Genomic DNA, 23,866 nt, shown 5'->3' with positions numbered 1-23,866 from the left:
GGCAGCGGCGCCTGGCTTCCGCGTCCGGGTCGCGGCGGTGCCGGAAGGCGTTACCGGCGCGGCGGGGCTGGGGGACACCATGGCCTTGCGCTGGTGGTGGCCGTGCGGCGCCTCCTCCCGCCGGGCGCTGCCGCTCGGCTCCCTGCCGCGCCTCCGCCCGCCGGGGCCCGGCTCCCGCACCCCGCCGCCTCCGGCCCCCAGCGCGGCGGTGAGTGCGGCGCGGCGGCGGGCGCCTGGAGGTCACCGGCAATGAATGGGGCGGCGGGGGGGCCCGGCGGGGCGTAGGGGTCGGGTGGTCGCGGCGGCGTTTCCCGCCCGGGAAGCGCGGCGGGCCGGAGGGCTGCGGCGGGCCGGGGGCTGCGGCCTGGGGGGAGTGAGCGCGGCGTCCGTTGCTGTGGTGGGGAAGAGCCTCTCGGAGGCTGCTCTAGGCGGGAGCAGGGAAAGCGATCGGCGTTAGAGCGAGATTGTCGCCGTGCCTGTGTCAGGCGTAAGAGGAGGCCGCGCTGCTGTGACCCGCAGTGAGGTGTCCGGCCAGCGCTGTGGCCAGCATCGCGCTTGACCCCGTCTCGCTGCGGTGTGAAGGTGAGGGCCTGTCTGTGCCCTCACCGAAGGAGAGCTAGGAGGAGATCAGCTACTTTTTAACAACAGAAAACGGTGAGAGGTGTGAGAGAGCGCACTTATGAAGGTCTCAGCCATGGGGCTGGCCATTGAAATCAGGAGTGAGTTGCCAATCTGTGGTAAGTTAGGGTCTCTCTCATTTGCTTGTCTCCTTGTCTGGCCTTTTTTTCATCCTGTACACAAGGAGGATGGAAGGGCATCCTGGAGCTGTTAAGGTGTTCTTGTTTCTTTCCCTGTGGCAGAGGAGAGACTTCAAGCTGCATACAAGGAGATGCTGAGGCAAGAGGAGCAAGCTGGGGGAACGCTTCTCCCGTCCTAGGTCTCCTTGAGTGTTCCTGTGCAGGCATTTGGAAAGGCGGTTTGCTAATGCGCAGATGGCAGTCATTTAGGGCTGGGTCAGCCCCTGAGTCAGCCTGCACTCCAGACCAGGGCTGGGTAGTTCCTGGCAGCACTGCCAGGGGCAGAGAAGAAGGTGCATTCCTTTCTCAGCCTCTCTGTGCTGGAATTGTGTACCTGGGACTGTGCTTTCCGGCAGGCTCATGACCTCAGCCTGCAGGGAGAGAGCATGGGAGATTGCTGGCCTTGGAGGTTAGGTTCTTGACATCTGGCAGGGAAGACATACAGGTGTAAATTATCATAAGCAGCAAGCTGAATTAAAATTGCTTCAGGGTAAAATGAGGACATGATGTTCTTCTGTTAGTGTAATAGTTTATAGAAACAGCTCCTGTCCTTTTCTCTGTGCCGGGACTGGTACAATCCAGATTTATCTGCAAGACAGGGAACGTTTGAAAATTGCACCTTCCACAAGTTCGAAAGCAAGGTTTCATTAGAGCAGTTCTGGGAAGTTAACTGATAACGCCTTCTGGGCTGGTCCTGGGAGGGAGAAAGTCCAACCTTCCTGAACAGAAGAGTCACTTCAAGTCAGAAGCCAATTCTGTCTTGTGTAACATGGAAGGAAATTACGCGACTCCTTTTGATGCTGGGTTGGTAAAATGGGGAAGTAGAGCAGTGCCGATGAACAGACACTTGTGTTTTGTAATCAAATGTTTTCTGCTGGTTTAAAGTTCTGTTAAATTAACTGTTTTTCTTTGTGCAGATGTGTCACTTTACCCAAAGAAGTTCAACTTTGTCATTTCCAAAAATATGTAATGTATTTTGGCGGTAAGTTGGAGGTTCGTACTGTTGTGTAATGGGTAAAGGCAGTTAATTGGGTGAACAGGGTAGTGACACCTGTGAGCTGTAAACTTTGAAAATAAGGTTTTATTTGCTCTAGTACTCTAGTATGTAGCTGGATAATTCTGTGTAATTCTGCTGTGGTGCTGAGTCTGAATCTAAGTCCTCCCTGGAGAGCAACGGGCAAAGCAAGAATGCCCCTAGAAATGCCCTATATGGTTCACTTTGGAAAAGGAAACATAATAAGAGATGTAAACTTCAACTCCAGGGAACATAAAAAAATCAGGCCTAAGCCTGATGCATCTTAATCCATCCAGGAGGAGTTTTCACCCTTTAATGATGAACTTTCACAGCATCATCATGCTACCTGGAAGTATGGTTTTAATTTATAATGTAGCTGGATGTGCAAAGGAGAATTTTCAAATCCATGTCAGGAATGTTTTTCCAGGAGTATACAGGAGAGGGAAGAAAGTAACAGAATAATTGTGGTAATGGAAGGGGAGGGCCTCATCTCCAAATGTATGCTGTACTATCAATACTGTATTCAAAATTAATACATTGAGACCTCAGAAGACTTCTGTAATTTGCTAAGGGGTGTATGTGTGTTATTTTTTGCCAAATGCTGCTCTTTGCCAGCTTCTGAAAGTCTTTGATCATCAATATGTAGCTGTGCTGTCCTTGCACCTTATTAGCTGACTGGAAAGAGTATTTTGATGCCTTCTGCTTACCTTTTAGCCTTTTGGTTAAATTTTGTCTGAGGGCAGAGGAGGGGGAGGGAGAAATGCTTTGCAATGTTTCTGTTTGGGGAATCAGGGAAAGTTTGCTTTTAACAAAATTGCTCTCTTGAAAAGCACTGTCCCCAGGTTTCATCATACAAGTACATCCCACTTGTGCAGCTGCAGTAAGACAGTTAGTGATGAAAAATACCAAGACCCTTTTCAACTCGGTAGAAAAGACTTGAAGAATCTCTATGAAGATATTAAAAAGGTGAGGGATTTTGGTGACTACTCTGGGATGTTGTGGTGATTCTGATTTTAATAGCAACTATTGCTTTGTAAGATAGTTATTGAAAAAATATTCCTATGAACAGCTGTCTGAAACATAAATTGAAGGCAGAGAGCATTTCTACGTTTCTTATAGAACTAGAATGCAGTTTTTTTCTCTTGATTTGCACTGCTAGAATACATCGTTTATGTTTCAGATTACTCATAGCAATTTTAAGAACAACTTCAGCTTACACTGGTGGAATGAATGCAGGCAGTAACTTCATGTGTGAATACTGTTTCGCTTACACGAAACAGATTGGCTTTGTGACTTCTATGCTGATATGTTATTTTCCTTTTTATAGGAATTACTTGTATCTACAGCAGAACTTAAGGAAATGTGCGATTATTACTTTGATGGGAAAGGAAAGGCCTTTCGACCAATGATTGTGGTGCTAATGGCAAGGGCTTGCAATATTCACCATAATAATTCCAGGTGAGTGGGTCACTGTTAGATGTATGGGCATATATCACACTTGAAATCTATAATTCTTGTGTTCTGGAAAAATATGCCTAGTAACTTTATGAAAATAAATTGCTCCTTAGTAAAACCTAAATTTAAGTTCTGTTGTGAAGCTGTATTTTTGTAGTTAGAAGCGCAAAAGGAGCTACCAGGTTTATTACATGCTTCCATGTGTAAAATTGTGAACTATACTGCAGTTGTAACTGGTGATGGATAAATAATATTGCCAATTTCTGATACTTGTGAGACTTGTAGTCGATTTGAGCTTCTTGGATAAAGGCTTTTTTGGAACCTTTAGTACTCCTTGAAACTGTATGGACTTAATTAAAAGTATTTTTCATTTGTAAACAATCCTGTAACTATTACACTCTTGTCACAGGTAAGAACTTTGCTGCAAGAAGAGACTTTCATAGGTGGTTTTTTTGTAATTATGCAGAAAAGCAGGTAGTATGATTATATTCAAAGCTTTGAGACCTTCAAAACAGCCAGATTCCTCCCCCCCCCTCCCCCGTCCCCCCAGGAGCAAGTGTCTACACTTTAAGATTCTAAGCTTGGAGCTGGTGTAAGCCTCATGTTCTTCAAGTTACTTGTCTTTTGAAAACAGTTTTAACAGAACAGAACATCATGCTCACCCTGTACTTTATAATTCCTTGCTCTGGCTCATTGCAGACGCTTCTTTCCACACATTCCTATCAGTTGCTATGTTTGCATTTTGAGGAAATATGTTGGCTGGAGTGTTCTCTGTCTTCCAGCTATGCTTCCAGTCTTCCCTCACACAGAATTTCAAATATGAAATCTTTGGACCCTTGCCAGAAGTGTTTCTAGACTAAATTATTAGTCTTAAGGGATTTTCTCAACTCTCCCATCATTTTTTCCTTAGCAGTAGGTTAATGCCTTGTTGGACTTGATTTCTGCCTCAGAGTGTAGCATATATTTTGCTGCTTAATATGGCACCTCTCCTGGTATGCCCCCTCCTATGTGTATAATTTCGAAGGAGAAAGCAAAACCTAGTTGGCAGTGTCCTGTCCTGTGTGTGCCAATTCCTCTTGTTTTAGGAAAACATTGTCCAGGATTAATGAACTCTAGCCCGGTTCTGTTCTCCATTCGGTACTGCCCCTTGTCATTGTGTTAGAGGTAACAAAAGGAACAGTGTCAGTTGTGAAACTCCTCAGGGCAGGGATGTCCTTTGTCACAGCACTGTTTGACTTAATATTTTAGTGAGTGATCTTGACATGAAAAACAGGAGTGTGATGATGGCACTTCTTGATGACAGAATTGTTCTACTGTACTATCGTACTGTATTCTACAGTACTATCGTACTGGCTATCCATGGTGGGATGAAAGGAAGCACAATAAAATAGAAATTTCTGCTTGAGCTTGGAGGCTTGTGAGTGTCCTGTCCAGACGTAACCCCAATGTGATTTGCAGCCACCTTCTCTATGAAAAACCTTAAAGGAATCCTAGCATGCATGAACCATAGTATATCCACTTCAGCTACAGGAGTGCTGATACCCTTGTATATCACTCTTTGTAAAATCATGGCATGTCTGATCCACGTGCAGAAGAAGATAAGTCCAGATAGCATCAGGGATCGAGGGCAAAAGTAATTGGGGAAAATGAAGGACTTGTGGTCTACAAATTTATCAGGAACATGGGTGAAAGAGTTATTTAAGACAAAGGATGATGCTAAGAGGGTGGAAACTTAGGAGGAGACTTTAAACAACTGGGGCAGTGAGCGTCCTTCTAGTCAGAATAACGGGAAAAGTAGTTTTGTCTCATTCTAATGTGTAGCCTGAGAAGCTTATAAATGAAATTGTGTACTGTACATGCCATACCGAGCAGGCTGGAATTGATGTCATATAGTGTAGGAGGTGAGCAGTGAATCAAAGACAAGAAGTATCTGTAGAAAGAACTGATTTTGCCTTTATATGCTCAAATCATATTTGCTGTCTTTTGACATATGTATATGCTCATGGAGATATTCTTGTCCATGCATTATGCTGTCTTGAAACCATCAGGACCAGTTTTAAGACATGCCCTATAAATATATTTTTTTATATATATATATATACACACACATATACATATATACATATACATATATATATATATAAATAAAAAATAGATCTATAATACCCCCCTCCAAGCAATTTCACAACACCAGTGAGAAGGCATGATCTCAGAGTTCAGGTCCTGCATATGCCTGAGGCAAGTGTTTGCTTTGCAGTAGCCAACCGTTAGCATAAGTGCTCTGATTTATGGATGCCCGTGTCATTTGGCAGCTTTTGTACATCTGTTGCAGCTTTTGTCAGCACCTCCAAACTATGTTTGATGTTTAAAAGCCGCCTCATTAATCTGAATGTTCCTTGTACAGGGACAGACTGAGTCACTATCTTTGTCATGTTGTTTTTAGAATGAAAATCTGAGTAGGGAGAACAGAAATGTTTCAGCAAAGGAAGAGAATGAAATCTCAGGGTACTTAGCTTCCTCTTTTTTGCCTCATGCCACTTTTCTTTAAGCCTACAGTTGTAATTAAAATTCACATATGTTGTACAAGTCTTCAGTGTACTGCTTTTTGGTTCATGCATGATGACCAGTGTCTTTTGAGGGTTGGGTAGGCCATGCCAAAAGAATACATTTCCATATTGTGGATACCCATATACTGTGAGTTGATGGATTTTTTATGGGCATTTTCTTCTCTTTTGCTTTTAAGCTTGAAGCAGGCTGCGTTACACCTGGTTTGTATAGACCTATACTTCTCTTAAAGCGGGATTGTTTCGAGGTGACAAATTGTTCTTCCAATTTTTTACTCTTTATGAGGAAATTTGTATATGTAGAGAAGGAAACACTGCATATTTGTAACTCCGCTACTCTGCTATAGACCTGAGGGAGAAAAATACTTGCTTTCCGTGCTGCTTCTCCCGGCATTTTTGTTTAAGATGTTTTTCCTCTTTCAACTTACCATTTCCCTTAAAGCTTTTTGTCATTGTTTTCCTCAGTTAATATTTATTCTTCTCCCAGACTTGTTTTATTTGTTGAAGCTTTGGTTCCCACACATGTAATCAAAGATACTGGCCACAACATCTGTAGCCTTGTGGGATGAGCCAATATCCTGTGCTGTTCATCCCTAGCATTTTTTTATTTATTCTGCTGCTGGGGTGTGTGTTACTGAGACGTGAGTTTCTGCTTCATCTTGCTGCATTCTCAACTGTCATATAACTTGCTGGACCCAGCATGATTTTGCCTGTTCTTTCATTTGATGGTTTCATTTTTTTTTCCTTTCGTGCAGTCCTAGTAGAAAAGATAATACTCTTCCTTGCTTGGCTGTTAAAATAACAGGACATATATAACCTATCAATAACAACTTTGTAAGCTTAGAGGTCCTGATCTTATGAGGCTGTCCACAGAGACTTTTTTTATCTTCACAGAGCTCCACCAGAACAGCTAAGACTTCTCAAGTGAATGGAGGGGAGCACCCAGGTAGCTCTGCTTACAGGTTAGGTGGCATGATTATTTATGTTTAGATTTGAGGAAGGCTAGGTATTTAGAATATGCTCAGCAGGTTAACTGTCCTTTTAGAGTGAAGTCACTTTATTGTAGTCATAACAAGGAAAGTGACAGTTGTATAAAGAATCTGAACCATAATGGTCTGAAGCATTCAAATAATTTTATGTTGGATTATTTTTTTTTATGTTGGGTTTTTTTTCCCTTGAACATCCAAGAGTCTGAAGTCCAAACCTGAGTCTTTAGGTCCCTTTGGCAATGGCTTTTTGCTTAATGATAGCCACTTAGCTTTGTGTGAGAGCAAGAATTGTTGCCAAGAGTTTAAGCGGAGGTCATGTAAACCCTCAATTTCACACATTCACTGGCATTTCTTCACATACCTTTGTGCAGAATTTCACAGAATTATCACTTAGCCTGACTGGATGCTTCTGTTTAGGGTGTATTCTCCAGAGGTGTCTGCAGATAGGAATTTTTATTTCTATTTCTGCAACCAAAATGAGAGAGAAACAAATAAGAGAAGGCAAAAGAAGTACAGAGACATCTCATTAGAGAAAATAGCGAGCACAAAAGATTTGGGGAAAAAGGGGAAATAAATCCTTTAGAACAGTGTGAGGAATACTTAAATGTAATGACCTGGCTAAACTCCATAGAATGTTTCCTAAAGATATGGGGACCTGCCAGCAGCCTTGGTTCTCTTTTCTTTCACTTCTCCACGGTTGTCAGATGCCTGTACTGTATGCTGGTTTTCAGCTGTTCCATAATTTGCTCCTGTGTTAACACATCTGTTCTCTATGCTTCCCCCAGTTTGCAGTGCCATTCCATGTCACAGACTGTGTTTCTGAAATGGTCCCTTTTTTCAGCCACAGGGTCTTAACAGCAAAAACATACTTTGAGGAGTGTGGTTGTAACACAGAAATTTTGCAAGTTCTTTTGCACGTTTCCTGTCTTTAAACTGGTAATACTTACTTACGGGCAAACATATTGCAAAGCTCTTTATTGAAGAGAGTAAATACTGTTTTGTGTTGTTTTGAGTTTCCCCCTGTTGCTGCCCCCCACCCTCTCTTATTTTTTGTAGAGGATATTTGGAGGTAGAGTTGTGCTTGGTTGTTTTTTTTTTAAAACTCTTAAGACCAGCCTTGGTCTTGTTCAGTGTACATGAAACAAGTTTTCCAATGGAAAAGAGCTCAGGGTACTGTAGGTCTGTAAAAGCTTATCACAGAATCAAGCAGGGAGTCCTGCTGAAAAATAGAACATAATCAAGGGCTTAAAAAAATCATATAATGCACGTATAAGAAGGTAAACTTAAAATTGTAAAAAAATCTTGTGTAAATTCATATCATCTTGGGGTGCCTTTACCTTGAGAATGACCTAAAAATGGCATCTTTCCACTTACTGGACTTGGGAGGACCCAGTTATCTATGGGCTTGAGTTACTGCTACTTTTTGCTTTTGTTTTGCAGGCGAAGCAGAATGAAAAATGGCAAGGAATGAGAAGGATCCTGTTTCTTGTGTGTTTTCCTTAAAATAGGCATGCTCTGATTCAGAATTACTCTCACATGATGTTTGTAGGAAACTGTTGCAAATTTTTTTGGCACTGATGGGAAGAGCCTTGCTTGAGACCTTGCAGAAAGAGTAGTTTTTAAAAAAACCCTTCAGCTTAAATTATCACATTTGATACAACGTTCTGGGAACCGGACACATGAACCATGAGCATTCCTACGCCATTTTTAGTCATTGTCAGAGATGAAACGCACTATAATGCAGAACTTTTCAAAACCTGCTTTTGAAATGTCTATGCTTGTGCTGTCTTCATACTGCTGAAAGATGTTGGTGTGTCGGTGAGTGTTGCCATTTACCGCTACTTCCCAGCAGGAAGGCCAGTCTGCTGACATAATTAATGAAAAAGGGAGTCCCCAAAAGGAGACCAGTGCCTGAAAGAGGCTGGAGACCTTTACAGTTTTTTGAAGGTAAGTTTTCCTACCTAGTAACAATAGTTTATTTTAGAAAACTACTTACACTGAACTAGCATTTGACTAAATTACTAGTCCACAGTAAAACTTACCTTCAAACAACCGTGAAGGTTTCCAGCTCTTATTTTCTGTTGTGTAAAAGCCGCGTTTTCACAGCCTATGAGCCACACATTCTGCTATTGTTCAGGATGTTAGAACTCCCACTGACAGCAAAGCAGAGTTCTGCATAGAGGTAGGTGTCAGAACACAATGTTATGTCAGCAGACTGCAAGATGTTCTTTCATTTTGTGATTAATCACTAGATTTTAATAGATATAGGCAATGCAAGATGATTTTAAATTCCCTTCGGCTGAGCTGAAATTATTATCTTTTGTTTTTCTCAGTTCTTTTTCTGTTCTGCTGAAAAATATTGTGATTTTTTTCTGTTATCTGTGTACCAGAAGTAAGGTATCTATATATGAGAAGTAATTTTTTCTTTTGTTGGGTTTTGTTGGTTATTGGTGTAGGTGTTTTGTTTTGTTGGGTTTTGGGGTTTTTTTAACATCCCTGTGGGCTTATTACAGCTCTGAGGCAAGGCTGACTGGGATAGCCATTTCTGGGATCCTGCATGCAATCCATGGTGAAAACAGGTAGAAAAGATAGTCTGGAACAAGGCAGTAGCAGTTGGATACTAGGGTAGATGGTCCATTGTGTGAGCTAGGTTGGCTCTTTTATGTTCATTTTGCCAGCCTTGTGCCCTAGATAATTGCTTCTATGTTCTTCCATTACCTTCTTTTCACGTAGTTTGAAAAATAAAGTAGTTGTGAACTACTGAGAATTGAATCATCAGTGTTAGATCTTCCCAAAGGCTGACTTTTCAGTAAGTGTTAGGTAGGTAGGGTTTACAGTTCTTAAGTGACTGCGGTGTAATTCCAGTTAATTCCTCGGGCTTTTGAAGAAACTCTGAGGTCTTAAGGTAATCAGATAACGTGAAGGATAAGGTCCATGAGTTATGTTTTTCAAATGTAGAATACAGGTTTCTGTGCCTGCTGATCTCTCCAGCTTGCTGGTTAGTTAGTACAGGTAAGCCAGCCTTGGAGGGTTTGTGATACTGCATCTTGCAGGTAGAGCAACACAGAGATGAGGAAAACTTAACACTCATCTACAAAGCTACCTGCTGTTCTTTTCTCTGCTGTTTTCCAGATTCCATCTCCTTGGAACCAAGCATCCTTGATGCTGTGCTATTTGTTGCAGTCTGGATTTAGAGGGATTAGAGTCACTAACTCAGGAATCTTGCAGTACTGTTAATGCAGCAAGGCAGAAACAGGCCTAATAAGGATAGAAACGTCCCATTGCACTTACTCTACTAACGTGATCTTACTTTCTCTTGTCTTCCGAATTCCAGGATTGAAACAATGGGGTTCAGACCATGGAAAAGCTGCAACAGCTGTTTTCAGAGAAACGTTTTTTGTTCAGTGTTTGTAGAGATTTCTTCTAGTGTATTGCAGCATATATAATTGACTTAATTATTTGACCGCTTTTGTTTTCTATTTTAGGGAGGTGCAAGCAAGCCAGCGCTCTGTGGCCATAATTGCTGAGATGATCCACACAGCTAGCCTAGTTCACGATGATGTTATTGATGATGCAAATTCTCGTAGAGGAAAAATGACAGTCAATCAAATCTGGGGAGAGAGGAAGGTGAGTTTACTATTATGTGTAAGAGTTGCCTTTGAGTTTCAGCAGAGCACAAATACCTAGGGTTTTTGTCACATTACTTTCCCTAGGCACAGTCTTGGGATATGCCAGAAAAAGTATGAAGAAGTGTGCACAGGCTGTGGATGAGACAAATTTGTGTTCCTTTTCTGTACTGTTGGAAGCATTAGATAATGTATGATTGTAGTGGGATTCTTAGTGATTTTTATGTTCCCTATGCAATTCTTTGCAGTGCTGTTGGAATACTTTGAACTTGCACCTCATCCAGAACCCTGTATGTTACTCTGATTCAGTAGTGAACCCGAAAAGCCTTTCAGTCAGCATGAATTTTTTTTTATTTTTTTGAGAAAGGTGTTTCTTCATAGAGCTTTAAAAGGGAGGCCTTCATCAGGAAATGCAAGGAAAGAAGTACACCGCTGACGCAGCAGAACTTACCATGGCAATTCAGAGCTAACATGGCGTAACAGTCACCTTCAAAAAAACTTCACAGGCAAACACATATTCAGATATTATACACAGGGAGGACAGCTTATATGGAAAAGTATAAACCGCTATAAGACAGGGATTAAAAATTGTTCAAATTTTAATATTTCATTATCTTCTGTTTTCTCTCTGTTACAATGAGATATGTGTGCTTTTTGTAGAAAAAAACCTGTGATGTGAGTAGACGTGCCAGATAAAGGAAATAGTATTGTCTCTACTAACACTTACGGGAAAAATACTTAAAAGATCAATTCTTTTTTATTCTTAGGCTGTTCTAGCTGGTGACTTCATCCTCTCAGCTGCTTCCGTAGCTTTAGCACGAATTGGAAACACTACTATCATCTCTGTTCTAACTCAGGTGATTGAAGATCTGGTGCGTGGTAAGGTCTTTTTCTATTTTTACCTTCAGATTTGCTTGCCTAAGCAGTAAACCCACCAATAAAAACTACCATCTGTGCAACTTTTTAGGTGAATTCCTCCAGTTGGGTTCCAAGGAAAATGAGAATGAGAGATTTGCTCACTACCTCGAGAAGACTTTTAAGAAGACCGCGAGTCTTATAGCAAACAGTTGTAAAGCAGTATGTACGTCTGTCTCTTCTAAAGTTAACATACCATACTGTAAGCTTCACAGCTAAACTCCTAGTTATTGCTGTTTTCTCTGGAGACCCTCCAAAGCAAACACTTTAAGTGGTATTCTGCCAGAATGTGAATGGGTTTGAGATTGTACATTTTATCACAGTTCAGCTGTGTAGCCTTCAATATTGGTTTTCACTTTTTCTTGTCTGTTTTATATTCATACACAGATTTATTGTTGCCCTCACTTGAATGAAAATAAGGTTCACAGTGGCAGCCTTTAATTTATGAAATTCTGCAACTTTGAGACTGTTTTTAATCTTAGTTGATAATTCTTGAGCCTGTAATTCGATTTTAAGTTTTCTTTGACATATGGTGCCTCTCAGTGGTGTTGAGTGGGTCCTTAAATGGTAACAGTGAGAGGAAACAACTAACTGTGTATACTTCACGTTACATTGTAAAAGAACAGAAGCATGTACTTCTTGATTTGTCTGGGGGTTTTAATTATCAATTGTTATATCCAACCCTATCTGTTCAGTTCTGTTACTTTATTACCAAAAAAATCTGATTCAAGATGGTGCTCTTATTCACATGTTTAGCTTTAGTACAGAAAATTGAGAAGGTGGGCAATAATCACACCCCAAAAGAGTTATAGTGGTTTTGTTTTGTTTTGTTAATTAAAGGTGGTATAGCTGGTGTTTGCTATAGCAAGAGGGAGTTCTAAGAGAATTAGACTAAAAAATCTGTGTTAGTGTTAGTCATCCTTTCTTCTCAGAGAACTGGTACATTTGTGCATACAGCAGTTGAAATTGCTTAAATCAAAAGGATCATATAGGAGGAGAGACATAGATTTTGTGGGGAGGGAAAATATTTTTTATTCTAGTGGGAGGAAAGAAATTAGGTCTTCTGGATCGATCGTATTAATGTCAATATGACCCTGGCAAGAATTTCCCTTTGCAATTTTTCATTTATATTAGTGGGCAGTTGGACTAGTAAGGAGCATCACATTATTCTGCTACCCCAATAAAAACATACATATTTTTATATTCACTTTGACAGTCTTCCTAAAAGAACCTTCACAGACAGAAGAAGAAATCACCTTCCCACTGGGTGGATTCTCCTTACAAATGTGCTATTTTGATTTTTTTCCTTTTCATAATTCACAAGAGTTCAGGATTTAAGACCTTCCCTCCAGATCGTTCCTGTGATGCTGGTGAAGGGTGTGTTCAGCTGCTTTTCTTCTAGTGGTTGTTCTGAGTTGTTCCATTACTGAATCGTTGGAATTTTACATGCAGTAAAATTTATGTTATAAAAGAAAAATGAAAGGGAGGCCTGTCTATGGCCAAACCATACTTCCTGCACATAGTAGGAATGACTGGTATATATGTGTCTCCCTCAGTTTCTTTTTGCATGGATTAGGAGAACTATTGATAGCAGTGAAAAGGGGACTTTGTTGTTTGGAATTTGTTTGGTTTTTTGTAGAGGGGGTGTTGGGGTTGTTTTTGTTTAATAGTTTTGAGTACTAAGGAAAAGGATGGAATCAGAAGGGAGTTCTGTTTTCTGTAGTGAAAGGTATAAGCAGGATCGTCAGTTCTGGCTTGAAAGGAAATTCAGTTGGGGAATCAAAGAGTATTCACATTTTGTTTTCAGGGAGAAAGCTAAGGAAAGAGTTAACTGGTTTTCAGAACATCAGTTACAACCAGGCTAGTGTGTCATTATAAGCCCTTCAGTTCCTGTTAATGAAGGGAAAGAACCAGTGATTTGTTTCTGGGCATAAATAAAAGTATTTACTGGAAAGAAGATGCTAAACAAGTTCAGGTGGTATCGTAGATCTATCATGTCATGCCTTAGAGATGGAAGAGTAGAGTATTCCTGGAAAAATGTCTAAACAAGATAATAGATATTCACTGGTCTAGTCCTGTGTTAGATACCTTCTGCATCGCCAAAGCATTACTGCATTTAAATCAAAAGTCCTTTGAGGTAGAGGAGTACTTTTTTTTATGAACAGAACAGTCTGTTCAAGATGTTAGAGCCATCCCAGTCTCCAGTTTATTTCTACAATAGTTCCACATGGGGGAATGTTGCCAAAGTGGCAGTCCAAATGATATGTTCCAAAAGGAAATGGTGGCAAATGGCCTAGAGGGTCACTGGAGCCTTAGTTACTGAAAGGCATTTTTCAGAGAAACGCGAGAGGTGACTTTGGTTCAAGAATTCAGAAACAATAAAGCTGAAGTGGAATTTCTATTAGTCATCAGGCAAGCTGGAGATGGCAAAATACGCTGAGCAGGTTCTCCTTCTGTCTTTTTTTTATCCTGCTGTAATGTGAATACCTGACCCTCATAAAGCTGTTTATATTTTGCACAGCATACTTTCAGAAGAGGGATTAAATCATGCCCCTTTTGAGATAAGTGTAAAGTTGCACTAGAGATTCTTGATTTCTCAATTAGGAGAAAGCATGCAGCCTCCCCGTGTAAGGCAAAGCTGTGTATGGAAGGTCTGCCTTAGGGACAGAAGAAAAGGTCAGAATAGTCTGCAGCTCTGAATCCACCTGCGAGCTCCTGCTTTAACTAGCAGTTTGGTGTGTGCTCAGGGCTCTATCAGAAACACCTACCAGGGTGTGGAACCTGCGCCTAGGAAGATCAGACCTCTGACCCCCCACCGGCACAACCGATCCCCCCAGCCCAGCTAGGAAGGCAGAATACAATCAAGTCTAATGACAGATGTAGGGTAATAGTGTCAGGAGCATCAGATGTTATGGATAGCCAGTAAATTTCCTTATTTATTATTTAAAATACAGTAACTCCTTTGGGGGTGTTTCTTCTTCGTGTTTGCTATGGAGATGATTAGTGTAAATATAACACAGATATTCAGACAGATAGTCTTAACTTCTGTAAAAGTACAATTCTTCATAAACAAGTACTTGGTTAACATGTTAAAATATTAATTTTTTGAGAAAAGGTCAAATACATGAAAATGCAGACTCAAGATGAGATAATTGTCTGCTGGGGGCGGGGGGGAGCTTCTGCTCTTCCAGGTAGGCCTTCCAACTCCCTTGCCAAGAGCAGTTACCAAAAAGGATTTGAAGAACTTGGAGGAGAAGTCAGCAGTGTGCCCTGCAGCAGCAAGCACGTTCCGGCCTGCATCCCTCCCAGTGTAGCTGGCACGTCAAGGGAAGCGACTGTTCTCTGTTGGGCGTATGTGAGACCTGAAGGCCGGGCTCCCTCGTACCAGACAGACATTCACGTGGTGGAGTGGGTTCAGTGAAGGGCCACTGTGATGGCTGGCGCTGGAGCAGATGCTATGCCAAGAGCTGGTTTTAGCCTGGAGTAGAGAAGACTAAGGGGGAGTCCTCTTGCCCTCTCCAGCTATGTAATGGGAGAGTGTAGAGTGTAGGGGGAGATGTGCAGTGAAAGGACAGGTTGTACTATGGAAAACTTCTATTAGCTATTAGGAAAAATTTCTCCATGAGGTTGGTCAAATGCTGGAACAGGTTGCCCAGACAGGGTGTGGGATCTTCATCCTTGGAGATGCTCAAAACTCAGCTGGACACAGCCCTCAGCAGCCTGATCTAACTGTGAAGTAAGCTCTGCTTTGAGCAGATGACTGGACCAAATAAATTCAGAGTTCCCTTCCAACCTAAACTATACTGTTATTCCACTGGAAAGAGGAACAGTGCTCCTGTCTGGAAAAACTGGTAGATGAGCCACAAATGAGAAGGCAAGATCCTGATTGCTTCAGGAGATGGGCACGAAGGAGAAAGTCTGGACAAGGGGAAGAGTTTTAGATTTAGATTTTCCTTTCCATCGTGTCCACAAATCTAGGAGTGTGAGAGCAAACGTCTCTTGCACTGTTGATACCAGCATATCCCTGCCCAGCAGCAGATTTTCCTCTCTGACCTGCAAGAGGCACTGCTATAGATGTGCAAGTGTTTTCAACTCCAGCTGCCACAGTCTCACATAATAACAGAGCAGGATGTATCTACCCAGAGCTGGTAACAGAATAATTTATGGATATGAAATTCAGTAAAGAGGCAAGATTGGTTTATAGTCTCTCATGTAACATAAAGCAAGAGAAACCATTTTCTATTTTTAAAAGTGTGTTTGAAATAACGCCAAGCAGACTGACTGGCTTTACTGAATTCAAAGAACCTTTCTAAAGAATTTGTACTACTTGGTATGAGGAAGGATTTTTCATTTTTCATTAGAATTTAGTAGAGGACAAGTCTGAATTCCTACAAGATTAAATTTGTAGTCAACCAGTCATATCAGGGGAGCTGTATGATGTTTTCAAAGGGTGAACTTTATCATTTAAGCATGTATCATGATATATAAACATATGTCATTCTATTGACATTGTTATCCTGATTTGTATTTGTAAATGCATGCCATTATCCCATTATGGCTGCAGTTAAACTTCATCACGAAGAGTGACAGGCTGGCTGGGACAAGGCTGCCTGCCTGCATCCCAGTGAGAGCCCTGATGAGGGCAGTAATTCACAAGAGCAACTTGAGAAATTGGCTCCTGAAGGAACTCCCTGGTAGCGAGACCCGGTCATGTTGCAGGTTTATGATGTGGTCATGGTCAGAGAGCTGGTCACTTGAGGTGTGATAGGCAGATTAATCTGGATTTATTAATTTTTTTTTGTCTTCAGAAATATTCATAACCTGAATAGGAGCTATGAAAGTCTTCTCTTACAGAGATGCAAGAATAAATGTTGCACTGATGAATTTTGCTTGTGTTACATTCTGTAACTCAACGCTTCTGGTTTTTTTTAAATGTACCTGTACTGCTGTGATTCTTCATGTGGGTAATAGCTGTGTCCCCAGAAAACTGTATACCTACAGGAATAGCTTTGCTCTGAGCTTTAAGATCAAATGAGAAAGCTCTTCTCTTTACATGGCACTTCCTTTCCCCATTTACCAATGTCTGCCCATTCTGACCCATTGCCATAACCAGGATTTTGTCACTGTTCTACTGAATTCCATATTTTAATTCTTCACATGCAATGTGGTGGGAGGTAAAGATTTCATTGAAACAGGGTAGATGCAGTCCTCCTGCCTTGTTGGTATTATTTGATTTATACTACAGAAGCAATCAAAAGTTTGCTAGGCATGGTACAGCAGTAGGTGTTAGCTCTTTGGGGCAGATACTGCTATTTAAGAGAAGCATCAAAAGGAGGATAAAAGGGCAAAATGATCGAGTTTGATAGACCCTAGCAACATCTATTTAAATATCATATTTGCAGCTCACTGTTTTAATAGCCTTCAGGATTTTGTATGATTAGATTTAAGTAGCATTATCTTCCTGCTGTCCTGTCCTCCTCTTTTAAACAAAATTGGGAAATGTGAGATGCTGTTAATGCCTCAGGCATCGAGATTCCTCTGGGATTTAACTATTAGATGCAGGCTACGCCTGGGACGTGTTCTGATGCCGAGTTACGAAATGCACTGATGCATGAAATAGTCTCTAATCTTGTGCGAGTTGCATTGCATTTATTAGGACATAATGTTGTTTCTTACTTCCATCTTCATGTTCATCCTCAAAGCTACTACTGGACTCACTTTTACTTTGGGCTTGGTTTTCGGTTTTGGTTTTGGGGGTTTTTCTTGTAATGATGCTACCTTACATAGTTTTAAAGAGAAATTAGTGTGGAGAGATAGATATATACACCTATTTTTATGTCGTGTGGCTTTCCTAGCATGCATTTTTAGTCTTGCATTAAGTAAAATGTATCTTCACTTCTCACTCCTCCAGTTGGTCACAGCAGATTTAGAATGTCTGAACCAGGACGGATTTTTGCCCCCTGTTCATAATTGCTTTATTGAAGCCTGAAATAAATCTGAGTATTTAAATATAACCAGCCTCATTTTGCAAAATGTATAATTAATACGTAAATGGAAAAGCGTAAGTGCTCTTATTTGGAGCAAGATATTAACTCTCAATTCTTAGTTTGCATCCTGTATTTTAGCTTTGTGGAGTTCATTCGGCAAAACTTCTGTCTCTCAAGTAGTTGATTCCTTTAGCTGTACTCAATTAAAATGTCTTGTTTATTTCAGTTTAGTGACACTTGGGTCTAGTTCGGTGTACTTTCTTCATTCACTGTCTTTCCTTTGCCACTAATTATCCCTCGATACCTTTGTCTGCAAGCTTATCAGCTCATCTTCCCGAGCAATTCAGTTATAGTTAACATCACCCTTAAAAATAATCTTATCTCAACTGTCCCCCCTATCCTGGGTGCAACACATCCAGTTTTGTGGATCTTTTATGAGGCATGTAATTTCCATTTATCTGTTGTCTGACCTCCAATTATCCCCTGGCTGATTTATATATGTAATAAATCTAATTCCCCTGTCACTGGACTGTATATGACTACTAGCCTGCATGTGCAGTGCATCCACATTTCTTCACTCTTCCTCCTTACATTATAATTGCTGTCTGATAAATATTTAATAAAGCTAATCTCTTCCAGACTTGAATATATTTTTAATACTGCATTGCTGTTCAGCCTTGTTTTCTAATAAGCTTGGCTGTTTGTGTGTATCCCCTAACAGAGATAAGCAAGAATGTGCTACTGAGTCAGCTTTTTTTCCGTTCCCAGACCCCAACTGTCTGTGCTTGCTGTGTCACACCTATGGTCAGAGACTAAAAGTGAATGCTAACTAAAGCTTTCTATTTACTTGGTGGTTGTTTTTTTTTCTTTTCAGGTTTCAATTCTAGGCTGCCCTGATCCCAAAGTTCATGAGATTGCGTATCAGTATGGAAAAAATGTTGGCATAGCTTTTCAGGTAGTGCCTTTGTTGAACTACTAAAGGGAATCTAAAATGTAAACTTTTCCAGAGTCTTAGAAATCAAAGTGGGCTATCTTAATCCTTTATAAATCTTCTCTTAACAAGGATTATTCTGTATTTAGTTCTTGTTTAAGAAAAGAAAGTTTTAAAATAACCTGTATGTTTATCTCTTTCCAGCTAATAGATGATGTGCTGGATTTTACATCGTGTGCTGACCGTCTGGGGAAACCAACAGCAGCAGATCTCAAGCTTGGATTGGCCACAGGCCCTGTCTTGTTCGCTTGTCGACAGGTAAGTCAACACGAATCTATCTCCCCAAAACAAAAAAAGCGTACACTGCTCTTTAACAGCACACACAGAGGTCCAGCTCAAACAAGTCTACAGTGTGAGTGATGAGCATGACCTGAGCACATGTGAAAAATCAATGCGTTCAAGGTCAGCTGGATTTATTGTGCACATGGATGTTCTTTCAGACTGAGAAATACCTTCACACACAAGTCCTCTTACCATTAGGCTCTTGTATCAAAAGCAGCACTAGTCTTTTGCTGCCCCAGTTGTTCAAGTGCTTAACCTTCCCAAAGGGGCAGGTATTCAGAGAGTTTCTGCAGGTTTTCAGCAGGTTATTCCTATGTAGCTTCTTGCTTATCTTCTTTCCTCAGCCATCTTGTTCTCCTCAGGCTTGATTATGCATGTAGGATTTTTGCCAAGTTCTGGGGTTTGCATCCATGCTGGGGCCAATAACTGAAACCTCTGCCTAGCTTTTAGGTGGGCATCTCTATTTATTAGATTTGATCTCTTCATCTGTTTGTCTTCGAGTCTTATCCAGTTACAGACATGGGAAGCTTTCCCTTCTGAAGGTAAATGTAATAGTAGTTTGGATAGGAGAAAAAGGAGTATCATAAATAAAATAAGCTTAAAATTGGTCAAGATTTTTAGGGGCTTAAAAATTATTTGGAGGAGTACAAGGAAAACAAAAGTGCCAGCAGCACCAAAGGAAACATTAAAATAGGGGGGAAGAAACTGGTTTAATGCACCTTGCTCAAGCTTCTGATTCACTTGAGGAAAGACCTGGGACTTAAAAGGCTTTCCTTCCTACCAAACTCCACAGCATGATACAAAAATGGGCACAACTCACTCCAACAGAGCTCTCTGTGATCTGTCATCGGAATTGCTCAAAGCTTGAAGTGGGAGAAATTTTAAGTAATTAAAAAAACCCTACAACTTTATGACATTTACTTCCCCCTCTGTCTTAAAGAGCCTGGGGTGGGGGAGATGGAACGTATGCAGGTGTTTGTTTCCTCATCCTCTGGGCATTTACAAGGACATGTATCTCAGAAAAGACAGGAAAGCAGAGTATCAGCCACTTAAGAATGCAGACGAATGCATGCAGAGAACAGCATCTTCCATGTTCTCAGTTCCTCCCCACAGACTCCTCTGGGAGATTCACAAACTTGTTCTTGAATCATTATTTCAGAATGTGTTCATAAGCAGCAGGATCTTGTTAGTCATCAGCAGCTGGAGTTGTCTAAGGAACAGCAAGAGACAGGTACAAAAGAAGATGCAATTGTGAAATGGTTGGTTTGTGCATGAAAGAGAAATAAGGACATGTTGCAAATACTCTTGATTGTGGTAGAGAATGGGTGACACTGTCTTGTGGGTGTTGAATATTCCGGTTTTTTTAATTAAAACTGTTCTTTTATTCATTTGTTTGGGTTGGCTGCCTCTGACTTTCAATTTCATCTGTCATTTAATTAGCTTTATAACAAATGAGTTCATAATACAGAAATGCAAGAAAAGAAAATCTGTCAGTCCTATTTTTAAATCTTACTTGTTATTTGTAGGTCACTTTTTAGCACTTTTCCTTGTTTATATCTTTGCTAGATGGGAAACATATGTTTTTGCATTGAATGATAACTTGACCATCTTGCAAAGTTTTCCGCATTAACCGGAAGGCTGCTTTGCTGAAAATTTCCTGCTGTCTTCAAGAAACTGGAAGCACAGCACTACAGACTTAAGTGATATATAAAGAAAGTATAAGTGCTAAAAAAGTCTGGAGCTTCAACAGATACTTATCTGTGCTGCTACTAAACGATGTTTCATCTATTTGTATCTGAGAATATAAAAACTCCTGAGCTAGGACTTGAAGATAGTTCAAAATGTAGTTGTTAGTTATAGGCCGTCTTCTGTCTTGAAATTACGGTTACTGCTATCCTGCGTACCCTTTAATATATCTGGTAATCCTCATGTTGTCTTCTTGACAAACATACTGTAATGTGCTCCGGATCTTCAGTGACGACTGCCTTTTCTTCTTGTCCTCTCCCCTCCCTCTGAAATACATTTTTGTGGATTAGACTATTAAGGAGAGGCCTTTATTCAAAAAATGTTCAGCTTTATGTGAGACCTACTTAATCAGTAATTAAGGTTAGTTCACTCAAAAAAAAACCCCAAAACCCAACCTTTTTTTTTTTTTAAGGAAGTACACTAGTATACACCAAGTGTAGAGCTGCTCTTAAACTATTGCAGATGAAGAATGAGGGTTCTTACTATAAGCATTCCTGTCAAATGCTTATATACTGCCCGTGACATCTCCAGAACTGTTAACAGCTTTGCATTACAGGCTTAAGGATTTTTATATCCTTTAGTGCTTAAATATAAAAAGTGAAAGCATACGCATCCTGTATGATTGTACATATTAATAATATGAAAATGGATATTAACATTGCAATTAAATTGCCATTACATGGCAAGAAAGCTAGGATCTACAGAAAGCCAAGTATGAGTCACCAATAAACTTCTAAATGCATCATCCAAGGAGACTACCTGTGAGTAATAGGGAAATGTCACAACGATGAGGAATGCTACATGTTTGTTCCCTAACAAGTTTGTAGATCTACAGCTTCAGGACCAAACGTGTGCAAGGAAAGCAGATAATTGTTTACAAGTGTATGGGAATAAAATCATCTTTGACTGACTATAACCCTTTCAGACAAGACGAACAAACACCTTTTCCCTTTGAAATAAATCTGCAGAGTAGCTCCTTCAGTTGTGGCCTTGGTTTGTTTGTGAAGCACCAGGTTTTCCTATTTCTGGACTGTCTGAAGAAAGACCTGCATGTTTAGATAACTGATGCAGTGACTTTCTCAGAGAACTGACTTCAGTTATCTACCTGATTTGTAGGGAATTGTGTGCAGTTCTAAATACAAATTCTATGCAATTGAAAACAAAATACGTTTTTCTGTTATAAAAATCTGTTCTGAGCTTTCCAGAGGTAAAGCCTGTGTATATAAACTACCACAGCAATGGAAAGCGTAAGTGGATGTAACAGTCAAAGGTATCATGAAGGGGTTAACAGGTTTAATTGTGCAATATAGATACAACAAACCTGCTGAGTTCTCTGTTGTATGTGTGGGAGAAGGGGTGCTGCTTCTAGGTGTGCCAACACTAACCATCATTGTTAACATAAGATTACCTGAACCAGATTATACACCTGCAAGTAGCCACAACAGAAGTCACTGCACTGATGAAATGGCAGGCGCTAACTTTCACTACCAGCTGGCTACAGCCAACAGAGCTAGCCAGTTTTAAGTTTTAAATGCTTGGGCTTTACTATACTACAGTGCTATGCACATTGCAGGTATTAACCTATAGCTACACCTGTAGTAACAACAGTGGCAAGGGAAGAGGTCTGTACTTTGGTTCCTTTTTGACCTTAGCACGGCAGGCAGCTACATGAAAAACAATTCATAAGCAGTGCAAAACTTTCTCCCTTTGTGCTTAAGTTTCCAGAAATGAATGCTATGATAATGAGACGATTCAGTAAGCCAGGAGATGTTGAACGTGCTCGGAATTACGTGTTGCAGGTAGGACCGATACTAAATATTTCATTCTGGAAGCGCTGTCCCTGCTGAAATCAGTTTGAAATTCATTGCCTCTGAAGTAAAAGGGCAGGGCTGCATTTTCAAATACACATTAAATAGCATGCTGTGTACAATACTAAGCTAAAAACAAGACTACTGTCTTCAGCTGTCATACTGGCATGGTGTTTTAGCAGAAATACTAGGTACTGAACAGGTGCATTTTTCTTGCCCCTTTTCCCCCCCCTCCAATAGTATGAAGTCTATGTAATAGAAGTAAAAAGCTCAAGCATGAACTCAGTTCCCTTACCTGAAGAGTAGGTGTATCCAACAACTGGTTTAAGCTGCATGTAATTACCAGTCAGTCTTACGGAGTGTGCACTGCAGTTACATCAATTTTAATTGACTGTGGTCTGAAAAGACCAGATAATTGCGCAAAATTAACACCTATTTTTTCAAGACAGCATGTTTTTTCTACATATCTTTATTTAGAGCAGGAGAGAAGAGGTTAAACTATTAGTTTCTAATTCTACTTAATTAATGGTTATTAATAATACTGTTGTTTTGTAAGTATACCTAAGTTTAGCATGGATGAGTCTTAGTATTTTGACACTTCGGGGAAGAGACGTAAGGTTCAATGAACATTGAATGAATCCTCTTCCTTTCCCCTTCAGAGTGTATAATTAAGTGTTCAGGGTACTTACTGACCTTAAAACTTCCCCCTGTAACCGGAAGAGACAGCAGGCAGGAGGGAGGCTGACCAGTTACCCATTACCTTTTAACTGTCTTCTTACATAAGAGTGATGGTGTGCAGCAAACAACCTACCTCGCCCAGCGCTACTGCCATGAAGCTTCAAGAGAGATCAGTAAGCTACGGCCATCCCCTGAAAGAGAAGCCCTCATTCAACTGACGGAGATGGTACTCACGCGAGACAAGTGAGGGAACTCCTTCCACTCGTTCTGGCAGCTACTTACCAGACTGTGCCTAAACTTATTTCAAAAGATACTTGCTTCCAACACAGGCTACCAAAAATTATTTTTTTAAAAACATTTTTTTTGAAGTTCTACTTTTTTTTAAAAAAAAGCAGAAGTTTAAGGTGTTTTATTGTGGGAAGCCATACAATTCAGAGCAAATCAAACTGTGCTGTACAATTGTTTTAGTGGAGGCTATTAATTGGGGGGGGAGGGGGGAAGATGTTTACATGTTAATGCACAAAGGCTGCAATGAGAATAAATATAAATCAGCGTATGAGAACTGAAGTTGTTCCCGATTTCACTTGTCCACACTAATAAATAGCGCATGCATGTTACTCTCTGGTAAACTCTGTGGAGAGAGGTGGTTTGAATGCTTTCCTGGCTGTTAACCTCCATAATTACCTGACATTGTATATGCGGAAATTGGTTTATTATAAAAAATACTGTACGTAGACTTTATTTGGTTACATACATCAATAAGTAGTTTTCCAATTCATAATGAAATGCAGGTGTGCTATGGGTTGCTACTCGCTAGCAGTTTACAAGATGCAGAATTTGGGATTGCTACAGTTAAGAAAATGAAATGCCCAGTACTCCTAACTTACGCTAAAAATGAATGATTCAACAGCCAATCAAAGCTTCCACTCCATCACTCATTTCCAGAGTATGTTCAACACCCTCCTAGAAGTCTGCTTTGAAGTCCCAGACACATTCCTCTTACAGTAATTATC

General features: G+C 40.5%; 1 protein-coding gene and 1 long non-coding RNA gene across 5 annotated transcripts; one reads left to right on the top strand and one right to left on the bottom strand.

Annotated features, from left to right (window-relative positions):
• Positions 1-54: 54 nt before the first annotated feature.
• On the top strand, positions 55-23,589 carry PDSS1 (decaprenyl diphosphate synthase subunit 1). 4 transcript variants are annotated; one of them, XM_055706701.1, is made up of 11 exons: positions 55-208; positions 1,715-1,779; positions 2,643-2,778; positions 3,140-3,270; positions 10,306-10,447; positions 11,214-11,325; positions 11,414-11,523; positions 18,223-18,303; positions 18,484-18,597; positions 22,086-22,166; positions 22,835-22,940. In XM_055706701.1, exons 1-11 carry the CDS (start codon positions 80-82, stop codon positions 22,841-22,843), a joined length of 1,110 nt encoding a protein of 369 aa, XP_055562676.1. In that variant the 5' UTR covers positions 55-79; the 3' UTR covers positions 22,844-22,940. The 4 variants fall into 4 exon arrangements, 3 of the variants coding, with proteins under 3 accessions (XP_055562676.1, XP_055562678.1, XP_027665628.1); XR_008731674.1 differs by lacking the exons at positions 22,086-22,166; positions 22,835-22,940 and having other exon boundaries at positions 11,414-11,527; XM_027809827.2 differs by lacking the exons at positions 55-208; positions 1,715-1,779; positions 2,643-2,778; positions 22,835-22,940 and adding exons at positions 8,673-8,767; positions 22,960-23,589.
• LOC129735809 (uncharacterized) lies at positions 19,263-22,828 on the bottom strand. Its single transcript, XR_008731675.1, has 2 exons — positions 22,471-22,828; positions 19,263-20,633 (listed from the first exon to the last, which is right to left on the bottom strand). It is a non-coding gene; the product is annotated as an uncharacterized LOC129735809 (long non-coding RNA).
• Positions 23,590-23,866: the final 277 nt, after the last annotated feature.

This window comes from Falco cherrug, chromosome 4, assembly GCF_023634085.1.
Source record: "Falco cherrug isolate bFalChe1 chromosome 4, bFalChe1.pri, whole genome shotgun sequence".
NCBI lineage: Eukaryota > Metazoa > Chordata > Aves > Falconiformes > Falconidae > Falco > Falco cherrug.
Note: the sequence above shows the minus strand (reverse complement) of the source record. Positions and strands in the feature narration are given on the sequence as shown.